General features: G+C 42.7%; 1 protein-coding gene across 1 annotated transcript in view; it reads right to left on the reverse strand.

Moving 5' to 3' along the window:
* Nucleotides 1–18,637, reverse strand: part of crfb16 (cytokine receptor family member B16) — a 78,202-nt gene that overhangs the window by 28,407 nt on the left and 31,158 nt on the right. The window contains exons 2-3 of the mRNA XM_063044987.1: nt 11,793–11,916; nt 886–1,073 (exon numbers count right to left, since the gene is read on the reverse strand). Of these exons, the coding sequence (XP_062901057.1) occupies nt 886–1,073; nt 11,793–11,916 (312 nt within the window). The remainder of the gene's footprint in view (nt 1–885; nt 1,074–11,792; nt 11,917–18,637) is intronic.

The raw sequence follows: 18,637 nt of genomic DNA on the forward strand, positions 1-18,637 counted from the left end.
CTGGCTATTGCTAAACCTGTACTTAGCCAGCCATCAGTTTGGACTTGGGAAATCAAAGACCTTGGCACATCACTTAAAGGGGTAATGTGGTAAATTGCCGCAGAAGGAAAACATTTGGGAAATTTCTAATGACAATTCATTTCTATGCAGTTGTTTGGAGATGTGGACATGTCTGGCAATGCCAGGATTTATAGCCTATTTCTCTTCAGTCCTAACTGAAAGGGTCAACCACGTCAGTGGGTCATACATGACAAGCTGGGTGAGGATGGCAGACTTCATTCCTTGGTAGACATTAGTTAATCTGATGGAGCACAAGCAATCTGCTAGAGGAACTCAGTAGTTCATGCAGTATCTGTGGGAGGAAAGGAATTGTTGACACTTCAGGCCAAAACCCTTCATCACGAGCCAAAATGTCGACAATTCCTTTCACCCCACAGAGGCTGCTTGACCTACTGATTTCCTCCAGCAGATTGTTCGTTGTTTCAGCTTCCAGTATATGAAGTTCCTTGTGTCCTGGTTAATCCATTGTTGTTATTACTGTGACCTTACTTTTCATGTAATTCCAGTTTTTATTTAATTATTTGAATCATAATTCCCCATCTGTCACAGTGTGATTAAGCTCAACCCTCTGGTTCATTGGTCCAGAACTAAGTGCAATTATACTCTTGTACAGACAGAAAGAAGTGCAAAGCATCCTTACCTACCTTCCTCTTGACAATTAATCTCACCAGCATATTGCCAGGACATTCTGCGCCATGTGCAGACTTTATCGTTCCACCTTGGTTTTTTGTGAAAATACTGATGTTGCATGAAATGATACCCAGCTTACTGTGAAAACTCTACACTCAGCTGTCATCTGTAACCTCAGTTACACATCATACTTACTCTCTCTCCGATTGAAGAGCTTACTGAGATATTCCCACTTGGAAGTGGCGTTCCCAAGCTCTGCCCGAACCTTCAGATCATAGTCAACATCTGACGATATGTCTGCTGTGATATCACACCATGTTTCCCTGATGCTGGAACATTCCGTGATTGCCACCCAGGTTTTCCTGTGGTTTCGCTCAAACTCTCTGAGGAGAGAAGGTGGAACAATGTGAAGAGTGGCTCCGTACTGCTCCCTCCCTTCATGCCCCCACCATGTCTCTGGAGTCATGAGGGACTTGCGCATGCCCTAAGACAGGGAGTTCTCTGACTTGATCCTTAGGTGGCGGGGTAGGGTTCAGAGAATATCTAGTGACCATAATTCAGGCTATTTGGGCTAATTCTCTTCCTGCCAGCACAGGGTGGCTCAACCTTAACCTCAATATTTCCCATCTTTGAGGAAATAGAGGGCTCTTCATGTCCATGGATCTCTGTTCATTCAGTATATTGGGAACAAGAAGTGGAGTGAAGAAATTGGACAGATTATTCAAAGAGCCAACAACACCTGTGGGCTGAATAGTCTCGTTCTGTTAAAAATAATGTGTGACACTGCATGAGACAGATTGCTGACATACTGCCATGCAGGTACCAGAGAATGGTTGAATGGTGTGTGTCACGGTGTATCGAGCTCCCAAACAGGTATTGAAGGGTGGTTGAGTGGTGTGTGTCGCAGTGTATCAAGCTCCCAAACAGGTATTGGAGGTATTGAGTGGTGTGTGTCACGGTGTATCGAGCTCCCGGACTTCACACTGGGAGATGAAGATACAGTGGAGTCTGTAGATGCTGGAACCTGGAGCAAAAACAAAACTCCTGGAGGAACTCTGTAGATCAAGCACTCTGTAGATCAAGCACCATCTATGTGTGTGTGTGTGTGTGTGTGTGTGTGTGTGTGTGTGGGGGGGGGGTGCGAGAGAGGAATTGTTGATGTTTCGGATCAAGACCCTGCATCAGGACTGAGAGCGGAGAGGGGAAACGGAGCAAAGCAGTAATGGGGGTGTTGGGGAAGATCATCTCTGTTTTATCTCCACAGCTGCAGATGAAGCACTTCATGGTCATGGAAGTCAGAGCCATTGAGGAATATCATTAAGGTGTATTACCTTGTGTTTTCTTAGATATTGAGTTAATAGTGTTCTTCTAAAAGCAGGTGAGAACTTCACATTGAAGCTGGCAGAGGTTATGAATGTCTGCAAATACCAGCTGACCAGTACAGGACATCAGGACACACCCTGGACACCATCTAGGCCAAATGCTTTCCAGAGCTCAAAGTACATTTATTATCAAAGTGTGTATACATTATACACCCTTGAGATCTGTCTCCTTGCAGGCAGCCACAAAACAAAGGAAACCAAAAGAACCCATTAAAAAAAGACTTTCAAACACCCAATGTGCTGAGTAAAAGAACAAATCATTCAAACAACAAAAGTAAGCAAATAACATTCAGAACTGAAGTTTTGCAGAAATGAATCCATGGACACGAAGCCAGGCATCAGTGCAGCCGGAGCAGGCAACAGTCACTGCTCAGTGCAGAGCTGAGAAAACATCACAGAACAGCAAGCAGATTTGGCCCATCCCTTGCTTTCAGCCCCAACACCCTGACCTTTTCAATCCGGCCCAGCACTTAAATCGTCCAAACAATGGTTCATTCCTCGCTCTCAGACCACTCTGGAGACAGGACCCCACTGCCATGATGCGGCCTGTACCCAATCTTTCCAATTCAGCCTGTCACTTGGATCAATCGAACTTAGGGGTCTTTCATCGCTCTCAGGACACCATTTCCCTCGACTCTGCCTCAACCCTGCCTTGCCTCTGTAATGTGACGAACTAATTCTTTCAGTGCAATGACTTCCCTTAGCACTAGTTACTGACTGACAACAAGCATGCACATTGTTTTGTTGCTCTCTCTGCAAAGGGAATTTACACACCAACTTCTTCTCCGAGTGTGTGCCTTTATTTATTTGATAGCTCATGCTACTGACACAACATATTGGCAATGGGTACGAACCGGAATGCCAGCAAATATTACCAACTGTACTAACAGTTACGAGATGACAGAATTTGGAGGAAGGGAGAGGGACAGCAAGAGGGAAGAGTGAACCAATACGGAGAAGGCATTCAGCAATGTTAGAAAAGGGCATGTGAGTTATGGTGCACAGTACCCAGTGAGAGACACACCTATAGCAAAGCTAAAGTAAAAATAAAATGACGATAACCTTCGTCGGGAAAGTTGATGAATTTGATAGTGCTAATGAGGACTGGGAATCATATATCAAGAGGTTTGAACTGTATTATAATGCTAACAATGTAGATAAGGTGAAGAAAGCCCTAGGCCTGAGTTAACATATTAGTAGTAGATGTAGATGAGGTGAAGAAAGTCTCCACAGTTCTTAACTTAATGGCTACTAGAATGTCCAGACTTTTACACAACTTAGTATTCCTGAAAAGCCAGCAAGACATTCAACAAAATTGTTGCATTTTGCAAAATCACTTGAACCCAATACTGCTAGTAATAGCTGAGAGATTTAGCTTTCACAGAAGGAACCAGTCAAAGGATGAAACCATTTGTGAATATACTGCAGAACTGTGCAAACTTTCCCAGTACTGCAACTTTGCAGATGGACTTACTGATGCATTAAGGGACAGGCTTGTATGTGGAATGCATTGTCAAAGCACTCAAAAGAGGCTACTGTCAGAAAGAGACCTAACCTTAGAATGAGCATTGATCATTGCAATATCATTAGACACCGCGGCAAAGGATATGACATAACTACAGAAAAAGAGATTAGAATGTGAAACATACAAAATGTCCCTGAATGGTGCAAAAAGCCAAAAATGTTATCAATGTGGCAAATCTTCCCATGATGCCAATGACCGTTGGTTCAAAGAAAAAGTTTGTAGAAAATGTTACTGACGAGGTCACAAACAGAGTGTGCAAGGCAGACAAAAGTCACAAAGAGAAAAACCACAGCAAGTGAAAAGTTTCAAACACAGAACTAAACAAAAGCAGAAGTTGACTAAATGTGAAACTGAATCAGACAAGGAAGAGTCTGACAAAGTTGAGCTATCATGCCTAGAATTATATAGCGTTACTGAAGCAGATCACAAAATCATCCGGATCCAATAAAAGTGTCCTGTGTAAAACTGAAAATGGAGCTGGATACAGGGCCAGCTTTGTCCATAATTTCAGAGGCTGACTACAACAAACTGTTTTCTAAGCTACCATTAGAAAAGACCTCAGTGATGCTGACAACATACACAGGCAAAAAAAGTGTCCCCCAAAGACCAACTGTAAGTGAACTTGATGTACAGAGGCCAAACACAACAGCTAGAGCTTTATGTGTTGAAAAGTGGAGGGCCAGAACTTTTCGGACGTGAATGGTTGAGAAAAATCCAACTAGACTGGCAAACAATCATAGCTCTCAATGTGTCATCAACAGGCAATGGCAGTCCAAATGTTAGCAATAACCAGAGACTGGCACAGCTGCTTAATGCTAATGTGAAGGTGTTTGAGAAGGGGATTGGTAAACTCAAGGCATGAAGTCCAGAATTGTGCTGGATGAAGCAGCAGCACCAAAATTCTATAAGTCCGGTGCCGTATGCACTAAGTCCTGAAGTGAATGCTAAACTGCAGAGCTTGGAGGTGTCTGGCATTCTCTCCAAGGTTGACTGGAGTGATTGGGTCATGCCCATTGTCTCAGTGATAAAGAAGGGAAAGACTGGAGCCGTTCACATTTGCGGAAATTTCAAATTGAGCATCAACCTAGTGCTGCGTGCTGTGCAGTATCCCTTACCACAAACAGAATAAATTTTTGCAGCTTTGGTAGAAGATGAGAGGTTTTCAAAGATTGGCTTGTCACAAGCCTATCTACAAATGGAGAATGTGGAGTCAAGCCGGAAATTCCTCACAATCAACACTCACAAGGGACTGTTCCAGTATAATCATCTTGTCTTTGGTATCACATCAGCTTCAGCAATTTGGCAAAAATCAATGGACCAAGTGCTCCAAGATATCTCAGGAACACCATGTTACCTTGATGACATTATTGAGACCGGCAAGGATGATGAAGAGCATCTCCAGAACCTTGGTAAAGTGCTTTGCTGTCTGAGTAGGTATGGTCTCTGCACAAAGAGAGAAATGTGAGATATCAAGACTGAAATCTAATATTGTGAACATGTCAGTAACCAGTTTGGGTTACATAAGTTGTAAGAGAAGGTTACAGCTACAGGCATCTAAACTGGAAAATGTTTCACAACTCAGGTCATACTTGGGCCTTGTAAGCTACTACCACCGGTTTCTCCCAAACATTGCTACAGTGCTGTATCCACTGAACACACTGTCACAGACAGGAGCAAAGTTGGAATTGTCAGAAAGATGTGAAAGAGCATTGAAGAAAACAAAGAGACTAATAACATCAGATGAACTGCTAACACATTATGACACATCTCTGCCCATCAGACTGGCATGCGATGTGTCCCCTTATGGCATTGGTGTCACTTTGTCACACACCATGAAAGATGGATCTGAACGTCTGATTGCATTTGCTTCAAGATCACTGACAAGCGCAGAACTGCACACACTGATCGACCGAGCGGCCGTTAGTCTAATATGGGAAATAAAGAAGTTTCACCACCACCTCTACAGACAAAAGTTTACTCTAGTGACAGATCACCAGCCTCTTGTGTCCATTTTCAATGCCAGGATGGGAATCCCAGTGATGACTGCTACCTGGTTACAACGTTGAGCATGTTCCTAGGAGCCCACTCTTATGACACAGAGTTCAAAGGTAACAAACAGCACAGTAACGCTGACGGCTTGTCACATCTTCCACTGTTGGCAACTGAAGAAGAAAAGTCTTCATAGTGTGACCCAGCAGAAGTGTTCCACACCACAATGGAGGACCAGTTGCCGGTAACAAATTCCAATATACAAAAAGAAACAAGGAATAACCCGACGTTGTCAAAAGTCTATGACATCACCATGCGAGGATGGCCAGCTCATGGTAATCCTATGTTTCCAGAGTTCTCAGTGAGACAAGACCGTCTGTCTGTATGTCAAAGAATGCTGATGTGTGGATCTCATGTTGTGGTTCCCTTTAAACTGTGCACCAGAGTGTTAGATAATCTGCATGTAGGACACCTGGGTACAAACAAGATAATCTCACCTAGAGTGATGTGTGGTGGCCAGCGACAGATAGACGAATTGAAGACTTGACCAAAAGCTGTTCGAGATGCCACAAAGTTCAAAATGCACCCCCACAGGCACACTGTTACACCTGTGGGAGTGGCCATCTTCACCACGGCAAAGAGTACATATTGACTTTGCTGGGCCATTCATGAACTCCACGTATCTGATTGCTGTAGATGCTTATTTGAGGTGGCCAGAGGTCATACCAATGCAGTCAACCACATCAGAAAAGACTGCTTCCACACTAAGGACTATATTTTCCACAATTAGCTTACCAGAACAAATTGTGAATGACAATGGATGCAATACACATCAGAAGAGCTCAGACTATTCATGAAGAAAAATGGCATCGAACATTTCAAGTCAGCTCCTCACCACCCAGCAATGAATGGGTTAGCTGACAGGTTTATCCAAACCTTCAAGAAATTCATTAAAGCAATGGACAAGGAGGATATTTCTCTACAGCACAAGGTGAACATCTTCCTTTTTGTGTATCGGACAAATCAAACACCTTCAATGCTCTTTCTCAGAGCAGGAATTTGAGATCTCGCATAAACTTCCTGAAACCAGATCTACAGAGGGAAGTGCAGAATAAGCAGTTCAGCCAAGAAAATCAGCAAGGAGCTTTGAGGTTGAACAGGAAGTCCTAGTGCGTGATTACCGAGAAGGCAAGTGGACACCTGGTAGGATAGTTATCACTGATGTACACAGTGGATGTTGGAGATCAGATATGGAGACATTATGTGGACCAGATACTGGATGCTCAGCTGAAGAACACAGCTGAGTCGATTGCATCCAACAAAATGGACACAGTACGTCCACCGGACTTGCCTCTCAGTTATGATCATGTCACCAACAGCAACGTGGCACGTGCTGCTGTCTTTGACAAGACACCTGCCAAACCTGATGCCACTCCACAGGTCTAGAGCTGCTATCCTGAAAGAAACACAGCGCCACCCAAAAGACTGAATCTTCAGTATAGTGAAGTTAGTTATGGACTGTTATTTAAAAAAAGAAAAATCAAGCAAACATTGTTACTGTGAAAGCATGTTTTAGGCATGGCCTGTTAAAGGGAAATTGAATGGTTTGTTACCTATACAGTTTTCAGGCTATCAAGAAGGTAAATGGAATGTTGGCCTTCACTGCCAGAGGGACTGAATTGAAAAGCAGGGAGATTATGCTGCAACTGTACAGGGTACTGGCGAGGCCACATCCGTAGTACTGCATGCACTTCTGGTCTCCTTAATTGATGAAGGATCTACTTGATTTGGAAGCAGTGCAGAGGAGGTACACCAGGTTGATTCCAGAGATGAGAGGGTTTGACTTAGATTGAGTTGCCTCGGACTGTACTCGCTGGAATTCAGAAGAATGAGAGAAGATCATATAGAAACATATAAGATAACATAACATACAGATAAGAAAGAGGCAGGAAAGTTATTCCCACCAGTAGGTGATATTAGAACTAGGGGACATAGCCTCAAGATTCAGGAGGTAGATTTAGGACAGAGATGAGGAGGAACTGTTTTTCCCAGAGAGTGGTGAATCTGTGGAATTCTCTGCCCAATGAAGCAGTGGAGGCTACCTCAATAAATATACTCAAGACAAGGTTGGATAGATTTTTGCATAGTAGGTTATGGGGGAAAGGCAGGTAGGTGGAGATGAGCCCATGGTCAGATCAGCCATGATCTTCTTGAATGGCAGAGCAGGCTCAAATGGCCAGATGGCCTACTCCTGCTCCTACATTAATCTAATGGAGGAGGAAGTGTAATGCACGGATCTATTTCTTTTAGAGCAATTATTAGCACTAATTATTGACTGATACCTTATGCATGTACTTTGGTTTGGTGCTCTCTCTGCAAAGTGAATGTGCATGTTAACTCCTTCTCCAAGTGTGTGCCTTTACTTACTTGATATGTAGTTGTAGAGACACAACAGGCTCCACTCGCCTCGCCTCCATTGTTTGCAGTGATCATTATTAATAAAGTAATTCTCAGCTTTCTTCGTTTTGTTTGTCACCTATAAGCAGCTGCTGAGTTTCACCAGTGCCACCTTAAACTAGTTCAGTCTCGAGAAAATGATCTTGTGGCCTCAACAGTGACTCTGGGTTCAGGTGCATTGTAAGCTATCAAGGTGGGTGGAGACTTTCCAAACCTCTTCCATTCAAAATGTGCGGAGAATGTATTAAGCTCATCGGGAAGGATGTGCTGTTGTCAGTGATGATGTCAGACTTTGGTTTGTAGCCCGTTATATCATGTAAGCCCCGCATAAACGATGGCTGGCCTGGGACTCTTACTTTGGACTAGTATTGTCTCTTGGCATTCCTGACAGCTTAATATAGGTCATATCTCGATTTCTTGTAAAGGTCATAATCAACTGATTTGAACACTGCTGTCCTACACTTCACTCAGGAGTGGATCTGCCAGTTCATCCATAGTTTCTGGTTTGGGAAACACCTGAATTGCATTCTTTGTTTTACAGTCCTCAACATGTAGGACTATTTGAAATGGGGGCAGCGAGGACTCTGTGGGCCAAACAGATTGCAGGACAATGATTCTATATTTCCTGCCCATCCCATATTGCCCTTGAGGAGCTTGTGCTGAGGTGCTTTTTTCAACTATACAGCACTCTCTGTGTGCTGGAGCATCAGATTTGATATTATGCTGAAATCCTTTGGGTGGGTCTACCTTCAGATTCCCTCCTGAATTTCATCATGTACCATTCGAAGCTGTGCTCAGATCAAATTTGACAATCCATTATATTCACTGAAATATCAGTGATGCCTCCTCAGGATCACCTCTTTATTGTCCATTTGAGTGGAAATATTCTTCTTAATTCTTCCTGATCCTGGAGAATAGTGACCAGAACAGAGGCAATAGCATCAGTTGTGCCACGAGAGGGCACCATAAGCCTGTTGTACTGGGCTTCAGTACAAAAACAACCAGATCATCTTTTCTGCTGTTACTACTTTGCAATAAAGTTTGCTGTGTGCTTTCACCTCACAAGTAAATATTGTTACTAATGTTTACTTTTAGATTCATCCTTTACAAATCCTTGCTCCTCTCCAGGTGGTGAGTCTTACACTTATAATAAGAAAGTTATTGGAAGCAATTCTGAGAGACAGGATTAGTGTTCACTTGGAAAGCAGGGACAAATTAGGGGAGTCAGCATGGTTTTGTGCAAGGAAAATTCTGTCTCAGAAAACCTGAATCAGTTTTTTGTGATGGTAATTAAGAAAATTGATGAAGGCAGTGTGGAACATGGACTATAGCAATGCTTTTAACAAAGGCTTACTCAGGTGCAAAAGGCTAAAGCACATAGGACCTGAGCTACATGGCTTGGTGGCAGGAGACAGAGGGTGCTTGCTGATGGAGGGCTGCTTTTCAACTGAAAATCTGTAACTAGTGGTTTACTGCTGAGATTAGTACTGGGACCTTTGTCATTTATCAAATTTTTATAAATGACTTGGATGAGAAAGTAAGTACAGTAATCTGATAGACCCGTGGAGATACACAGCACCAAAACACTCTTTTAGTCCTGTCTGTTTCAGATTAACCGAAGCTAGTCACCATATCAATCTAAGCTAGTCCCTGTGCCAGCGTTTGGCACACAACCTTTCCAATCTCTGTACCTGTCCAAGTGTCTTTTAAAATATTTATTGTACCTGCATCAACCACTTTCTGTGGCAGCTCATTCCACAGAGATACCATCCTTTATGTATAAAGTCACCCCTCAAGATCCTATCAAATTTTTCTCCTCTCTTCTTAAACCTATGCCCTCTAGTTATTATTTCCCGGCTCTTAAAAAAGACTGGCTGCAATCACCCCTTTTTTGATTTTAGTATCATCTACTAGATCACTTCCCATTTCCTGCAGTCTAAGGAGTAAAGTCCTGGCCTGTTCAAACTTTACCTCTAACTCAGTCCCTCAAGTTCCTGTAAATCTTTTCTGCATGCCTTCCTGTTCAATAACATTTTTACTGTTAACAGGTTTACCAAAACTGAACAAAATACTGTAAGTGTGGCATCACCAGCTCCATGTACAACTGCACCACAGCCTCCCAGCTTTAATACTCGTTGCGACACACACAAAATGCTGGACAAACGTGTGTCCTGCCGAAGGGTTTTGACCCAAACAGTTGACTGTACTTTTTTCTCATAGACGCTGCCTGGCCTGCTGAGTTCCTCCAGCATTTTGTGTGCGTTGCTTTGGATTTCCAGCATCTGCAGATTTTGTCTTGTTTGTGATTTTTTACTTATTGTCCTAACTTATGAACATAAGCATGCTAAAAGCCTTCTTCACCATCCTGTCTACTTGTGACTCCACTTTCAGTGAACCATGCACTTATATTCCAATGTCCCTCTGCTCTATCACCCTCACCAGGGCCCTGCCTACATAGCCTGAGGCATTAAGTACAAAAGTTGAGGCACCATGTGGCAGCTGTACAAAACATCTTTTAAACTGCATGTGGATGTAGTACTGGTCACCACAGCACAGGAAGGATGTGGAGCATTGGAAAAGATACACCAGATGTTGCCAAAGGCGCATCTGCTAAATACTGACTTGAAGGAGGTGAATACTTATGCAATAATTATATTGTGTTTTATATTTGTAATTAATTTAGATCACTTTGTAGAGATCTGTTTTCACTTTGACACGCAAGTCTTTTTCTGTTGATCAGTGTCAAAAAAGTCAAATTAAATCCTCTGTGATTCAATATTGTAAAACAATAAAACATGAAAATTTCCAAGGGGGGTGTGATACTGTATATAATTTATATTGTGCATATTATCTGAATCTATATACCAGTGATACTGAATGTGTGCCTCACCATACTTGTCCACACGTCGATAAAGTCAACTTGCCTTGACTTTCAGTGGTACAGTAACTGCCATGGGGAGTGGTCTTTAAGAGCCCAGCTCCATCCCAATGATCAGAATTGAAATAATGCAGCTACCATGAGCTCTACGAGTAACTCTTGTGAGGAGCTGCCCAGGTAAAGTTTATGATATGAATCAGGATTAAGAATCTCCCTAGTAAATTCTTCACATGGGACTTCACTAGTGTCCTGATCATTTTTATTTCACAGAGGAAATCTGAGATCAGGATCTAAAGAGGCAATCCCCCCAATACAGAGACGTGGATGCTTCAATTATTGCTATTAATGAGATGTAGGCATCACAGAGAAACCATCTTCATCTAATAGAGAAAGTGGTCACGAAATATCTTCTTAAAGCATTTCAGTCCTCCTATTGATGGTATACTTACTCTATGGCTGGAAATTGATAGGATGTTCCAAGATCTAGATCCAGTGATGATGAAGGTGGTGTAATATATTTTCAAGACGTGGCAGCGTACAGTTTGAAGGGGAACATGCAGTTGAACATGCTCCTGTGCTTGTCCTGCCTCTATTCTTTTGGTGGTAAGCATTGCGGGTTTGGGAGGAGTTGTTGGAATAACCGGACGAGCACCTGCGGGTGCTCATTGCTGAAGGTGCACACTGTGCGTTGGTGGTGTAGGGAGCAAATGTTTAGATTGATGGACCAGGTTGAATGTTGAAGGTGCTACCTTCCAAACACAACGGTGAAACAGAGCACCATTTCTCCTTTCAACTTGATATCGAAAACTCCATAGCACTATACTGAGCAGTGGAAATAGTATTATTGTGAAATAGTTTACACTTTACCTACCCTTGGAACTGCACTGAGTACCTGACCTCACCCAGAGGGACTCTGACTGGACTCCACCTCAGGACGTGCCTCATGTTGGTCGAATTTACGTACACATTCTTGGGCTTTGGCAGTCCCTCGAGGCCTACAAATTCAAAGAGGCAGGTGATCAAATCCACTTGGAACATAAAAGGTACACGCAGAGTATTGTGGCTAATAAGTTGTGCAGCTAAACTGATTATCTGGTGTTCAATTTTCCTGAGATCCTGAAGGTTCAGCATCTGATTCACTCATTAATCCAGAATGCAAGGGAGAGGGGATGTGAGGCTGTGAGGCTGTGAGGCTGTGCTTGGGATCTGAATTGTGGGCTGGAGCCAGGACTGAGATCCTGACCAGCAAAGGTCAGCAATGCAGGTATGTTTGCTACTGGACACAGAGTACATAGTTCCCCTCTCTCTTTAGACTGCACCAGATCCACTGATAAATTAACTGTATCACTGAAGAACAAACACACAAAATGTGTTTGGGTGTTAACATCCAATTATCCAGAAAGTTAACTACACTGACATCTCCAAAGTCCCAAGGGTGCAGGATTAGAGGTGTTTTACCATCTTTATTGAATGAGTGACCAGAAGACACATTATTAGGAATGTGGAAGATTATGTTGTGGATAGCCAAGGTTTTAGAGATGACTTTTTCCCACCTCCACTTCCATTTTCATCTTGAACTCTCCCCAAGCTCTGTGATCACTCCTAGCTCTGACTCTCAGCACTGCCCTGGATCTCACCCAATACCGCTGGGCTGCTATACACTGTGGTGTGACTCGCTAACCTGTTGAAAATGTGAAGGTATTTGATACAGAAGAATCTACTGGGAAGGAAAAAAATACAATTAAGAATTGAAAATTAGATGCAAAACCTTTCCTCATACAGAAGGCTAAAGATGAGTGGATTTTTTTTTGTCCCACAAGTAGCATTAGAGAAAATTTTGGCTTAGAAGACCAATATGTCTATCAACTTTTGTTAGTAGAGACGACAGAGAATACATCTTAATAGCATGGAGATGGAGGTCAGCCATGGTTTGACTGAATATTGGCCATAAGTATAAGAAGCTATCAAATCATAGGTCAGAAGAAGACCTTTTGGCCCACCAAGTCTTGCCCAGTCCTCTGCAAGAGCAGTTTCTTGGTCTTAGCCCATGGCATTTCTCCTCGAAGCTTTGCAAGTGTTGTCTTTTTCCTTCAAATATATTTCCAACTCTATTCTGGAATGTGATGATGGCAGTAATCACTGTTCTGTTACCTTCCCAGCCAGAGATTTTCTGATTCTGTCTACTCACAGAATGAGAAAGTATGCTCTCATTCTATGATTTCTTCTGTAACCTACTTTGGTCATTGTTGTCTGGTTTTTCAACTCGTCCATTAATGGGAGCAGTTTCCCTTTTTTCATTTTCTTTGGACCCTTTTTGACTTTAGATACCTCTTCTAGATCACCTTCAAACATTCTCTGCTATAAGGAAAATAATCCCAAACTCTGTTTGTACACAAAATCCCTTTATCCTGGCATCAGACATGTAAATCTTTTCTGCAACCTCTCCAAGGCCTTCATATCCCTCTTGTAACACATTTAGCAAAACTGCATACAATGATTTAGGTGAATCATTGTGTCACTGGAGTTCAATATAGTCTCCTTACTTTTGTGCAACCATACAACTCTACTAATCCATTATACAATAGTTTGGAAATCCTGATGTTTCATCTGACTCACCAAATGCTGATTCCCTTTCACCCTCTGATGTACTTGGGCCCCTGTTCCTGCGTGTTAGTGGACCCTGGTTCCTGCAGTCCCTCGAATATAACAGAGTTCCGTCTCCCGCACTTCCTCTAACACATAACACCCTCATTCCTGCTCTCCCTCTAACACACCAGGGCCATAGCTCCCACATTCCCACAATTTCAATGCTTCCTCTAACACACAATTCCCATTCTCCCTTTAAACTCACTAGATTCATTGGGAAATTATACCACAAAATATGAAAAAAGTAAACGAAAGGTATATTAGGTCATTATTAACATCCAATAGCTTGGAAAATCCAGCCACCAAAAGCTTGCAGTAAGCACAGTCTCTTGTCTCTCCAATCTGCCTCCATCCACCAGTAATCATAAACCTACTCCTATATTCTCTTTTGATATCCTTTCTGACCTTCCTATGTTTTGTCTGATTCTCAGTAAATCCCCATGATCATAAATCCAATTTTTCTACTATCTCTTTTGTCATCCAGGGAATTCTAGCTTTACATTTCCTTCTACCGGGATGGTATCAAGACTACAACAGCTCAACAACAGCTTTTTCCTGCTCAATTTTTATTCCAATTTACTGCACTGAAATTGATAATCTTCTAATTAAGTATTTTCCCTTTTGTTTCTTATTTATTGAAATTCAGTGCAGAGTGGGCCCTTCCAGCCCTTCGAGCTGCGCCACCCAGCAATCCCCTGATTTAATCTGAGCCTAATCATAGGACAATTTACAATGACCATTTAACCTACAAACCAGTACATCTTTGGACTGTGGGAGGAAACTGGAGCACCCGGAGGAAACACACACAGTCTCAGAGAGAACGTATAAACTCCTTAAAGACAGCGGCGGAAGTAACACCTGGGTCGCTAGTACTGTAAAGTGTTGTACTGACCACAACGCCACCGTGCCTTTTGTCTTTCTATAGCTCATCAACACTTTATGATGCTTGTTAATGAATTTAAGGTCAAGGGGTCCCATAAGATAAATAAATATGTATCAGCTAAGAATAAGTACAAGGCAAATTGCTGGTGATGTGGGAAGTTGTGCATTTGGTGAGGAGAATCAGAAAGAGAATGAATATCAAGCATGGCACAGGCAGCACAGGAACAGACCCCATCAGCCTACCATGGTGTGCCAAACTAGTTCAATTAGTAGTCAAGTGTCCAACTAATCTCTACTGCCTACACAATGTCCATATTTCCATTTTGTGCATTTTCATTCCCAATCTTAGAGGCTCTTGAATGCCTCTATTTGGATTTTCCTCCACCACCACTTCAAGCAAGGTATTCCAGGGTGAACACCCATTCTCTGCACAAGAGAAATAGACCTTCTTTAATTTTAAATGCATGCTTTCATTAAAACCCTAGGAAAAAATGTATTGGCTGTCTATCTATGCTTGTCAATATCTTATCTCCTCTATCAGGTCTCCCCTTAGCTTTCAGCACCCCAGAGAAAACAACCCAAGTTTGTTCAAACTCTCCTTATAGCACATGGTCGCTAATCAAGGCAACACTCCGGGAAACCTCTTTTACACCCTCTCCAAAGTCTCGATATCCTTCCAGTAAAGGGGCAACCAGAACCAAATATCATGCTTCAGGTGTGCTCTAACTAGTCTTATAAAGCTGCAATATAACTTCCAGACTTTTAAACCTGGTGTTTTGACTAATAAAGGCGAGCATGTCATACACATTCTTTATCACCCTATCAACCAGTGTAGCCTTCAAAGAGCTACAGACTTGGACCCCACGATCCTCTGCGTATCAGCACCATCAAGGGTCTCGCCATTAACAATGTACTGTCTCCCTACATTTCGTCTTCCAAAGTTCAATGCTTCACATTTGGTTAAACTCCATCTGCCATTCCCCTGCCCACATCTGCAACTGGTCACTGTATTCCTTCCAGTCTTCTACAGTATCTATAACACTAACAATCTTTGTATCATCAGCAAATTTACTAACACCCCCTCCCCATTTACTTTTTCATCCAGATCGTTACATATGGCACAAATAGCTGAGGTCCCAATAAGGATTCCTGCAAAACACCACGAGGTACTGATCTCCAGCCAGAATAAGTCACATCAATTACTACCCTCTGCCTGCTATGCTCCACACAAACTCATGCAGCCTATTCCTAACTGGGGCAATTCCTATTGCTCCTAAGTTGATTATTCAGTTTTGGGTAGTAGGAGCCATTACTTGGAAGGAGAAGCGGAAGATTTAACAAGTGGCACCCATTGAGACTTTCTGTACAGTTTCAGCTAGCAGGAACCTAAAGGAGGCACAGTTGTAAATTGACTGTGTAATTAGGCAACTGGCAAAGGCCAATAAAAAGAAGTATAGTATAACCGAGTGGCCAGAGCGGGAGCGGACAGGGTTACAATCAGAAAGTCAAGAACTTGGCAAGAAGATTCAAGAGCTAAGAGAGTTTCTGGTTAGCGTCTCTTTTTTTCTTTATTATTGTATAGGTAAAGCAGTAGGACTGGAACCCAGTGTAGTGATATGTTCCACTTGCACAATGTAGGAAGTCAGGGCGACCTCCCGTGTCCCAGCTGCAAGAAGCGCATCCGGCTGCAGCTCCTTACGGATCACATTAGGAGCTGGACCTTGATGACTTATGGGTCATTAGTGTAACCGGGTGACCGTCGGATCTTATTCGGTATCATTAAAAGTGTACTTAGACATCTATCCAGGTAATGCTAGAATAGTTGTCTGTGCCTTTAAGGGAGACGGTGATGTCATTACGCATGCGCGGGATAGTGGGGAGACCATTTTGTTTTCTGCTGAAGACGTGGTTAGGTGTTGGAATCTGGGTTCCTCCTGAGGTTGGGCATGGTGAGGAAAGATTTCCACGAGTGAAGAGATCAACGCTGGGTAGCGTGGCTTATACCAAGTTCCTCACCATCCAAGTAGGATTGCCACTACCGTATTTGTACCCTATTAGTTCTGGTATTTTCATACCGCATATGCAATTTTGTCCATACACGAGGGTGTGGATCGAAAGTTAAACTGAGATTGTAATGGCAAGAACTGGTTGTAAATTTGTTCGTTTTGTTTTGCAACCGTCTACTGGCACTTAAATATCTAAAACAGATAAAGGAATTAAAACCCGAAAAAGTCTTTATTGTCCTGAGCGTGTATTTTTCCCCAGGCTACATTAGAGAGAAAGAGCGTTGATTGACAAGATGTACAAGGAGGCAGTTGCTCCTAAGTTTCAGGACTCGCAACTGAGTGACCTTCAAGAGAGAAATGTGGCCATTCCTCTCAATAACAATCATATCACTTGGCCTGCTCTTGGGGGGTGACATCTTAGCAGAGGAGTGCCATAGCAGTCAGGTCCCTGGCATTGAGACTAATTCTATGGTTCAGAAGGAAGGTCGGGAGAAGAGACAAGCAGTAGTGATAGGGCACTCACTGGTTATGCAGACAGATGGGTGATTCTGTGGATGACACGGAAACTACCAGATGCCAAGGTCAGAGACATCTCTGATGGGGTCCATAACATTCTTCAGGAGGAGGGTAAGCGGAGAGGTTGTGATCCACATTGGAACCAATGACATTGGCAGGAAGTGTGATGAGATCCTGCAAACTGAATTCAGGGGGTTAGGTGCTGAGTTAAAGGACAGGACCTCCAGGGTGGTGATCTCAGGGTTGCTACCCATGCCACGTGCTAGTGAGGCTAAAAAAAAAAGAAGATAATGCAGTTTGACATGTAGCTAAAGAGATGGTGCAGGCGGTGAGGGGGTGGGGGGGTGATATTCAGATTTTTGGATCATTGGGCTCTCTTCCATGGAAGATAAGATCTGTACAAGCAGGGCTGTTTGCACCTGAACTGGAAGGGACCAATATCCTTGTGTAAAAGATTGCCAGTGCTGCTTGGCAGGCTTTCAGCGAGAGTGGCGGGAGCGAAAACCAAAGTAGCAGGTCAACAAGTCAAGTGGCTGTGTGAAAGTAAATATCAATCCACTTGCAAGGAAAGAAATTGAAAGGCTGAGCATGATGAGACTAATGTTCAAATTGCGTGTATTTCAATGCAAGGAATATTGTAGACAAGGAAACATAACGTTGTAGACGTTAGTGAGACTTGGTTGCGGGAAGGGCAGGACCAGCAGATCGATGTTCCAGGCTCTGTTGTTTCAGACATGATACAGGGAGGTATTAAAAAGGGAAGGGTTGTGTTTGACATCAGAGAAAATATCACGCAATGCTCAGAGAGGCTATACTGGATAGCTCTTCTCCTGAGGAAATATGGTGGAACTGCGAAATTTTAATGGGGTTATTTTATAGACCTCCCAATAGTCAGCGGGATTTAGAGGAGCAAATTTGTAGAGAGATAGCAAGTGAAATAAAATTATGATAGAAGACAACTTCAAATTTCTGCATTTTGACTGGGGGTCCCACACTGTAAAAGGACCGTATGGGATAGAGTTTGTCAAATATGTTCAGAAAAAGTGCCCTTAATCCATATATAGAGGTCCCAACTAGGGTGAATGTGATACTTGGTCCTCTATTAGGGAATGATACAGGGCAGGTGACAGAAGAGCGTGTAGGGAAACACTTTGGAACTAGTGACCATAATTTCATTAGCTTCAGGATAACTACAGAGAAGAATAGCTCTGCTCCTCAGGTTGAGATTTTAAATTTGAGACAGGCCAATTTTTATGGCATCAGAAGGGATCTGGCAGATGTGGATTTGGGTAGGTTGTTTTCTAGCAAAGAGATGCTTTGTAAGTGTGAAGCATTCAAAAGTGAAATATTGAGAGTACAAAACCTGTATGTTCCAATTAGAATAAAAGGCAAGGATAACAGGTTTAGGGAACCTTGTTTTTTGAGGGGTATTGAGACCTTGGCTAACAAGAAGGAGGAGATGCATATCAGGTACAGGTAGTTAGAATCAAATATGGTGTTTGAGGTGTGTAAGAAATGCAAGGAGACACTTAGAAAAAAGAAGAAATCAGGAGGACTAAAACAGCACGTGTAGTTTCTCAAGGTGAAAGGGAATGTAAGGACTTCTACAGATACGCAAAGGACAAAAGGATAGCAGGGACAGAATTGGTCCTTTTGAACATCAACG

Source organism: Mobula hypostoma, chromosome 4 (genome assembly GCF_963921235.1).
Source record: "Mobula hypostoma chromosome 4, sMobHyp1.1, whole genome shotgun sequence".
In the NCBI taxonomy this organism is placed as follows: Eukaryota; Metazoa; Chordata; class Chondrichthyes; order Myliobatiformes; family Myliobatidae; genus Mobula; species Mobula hypostoma.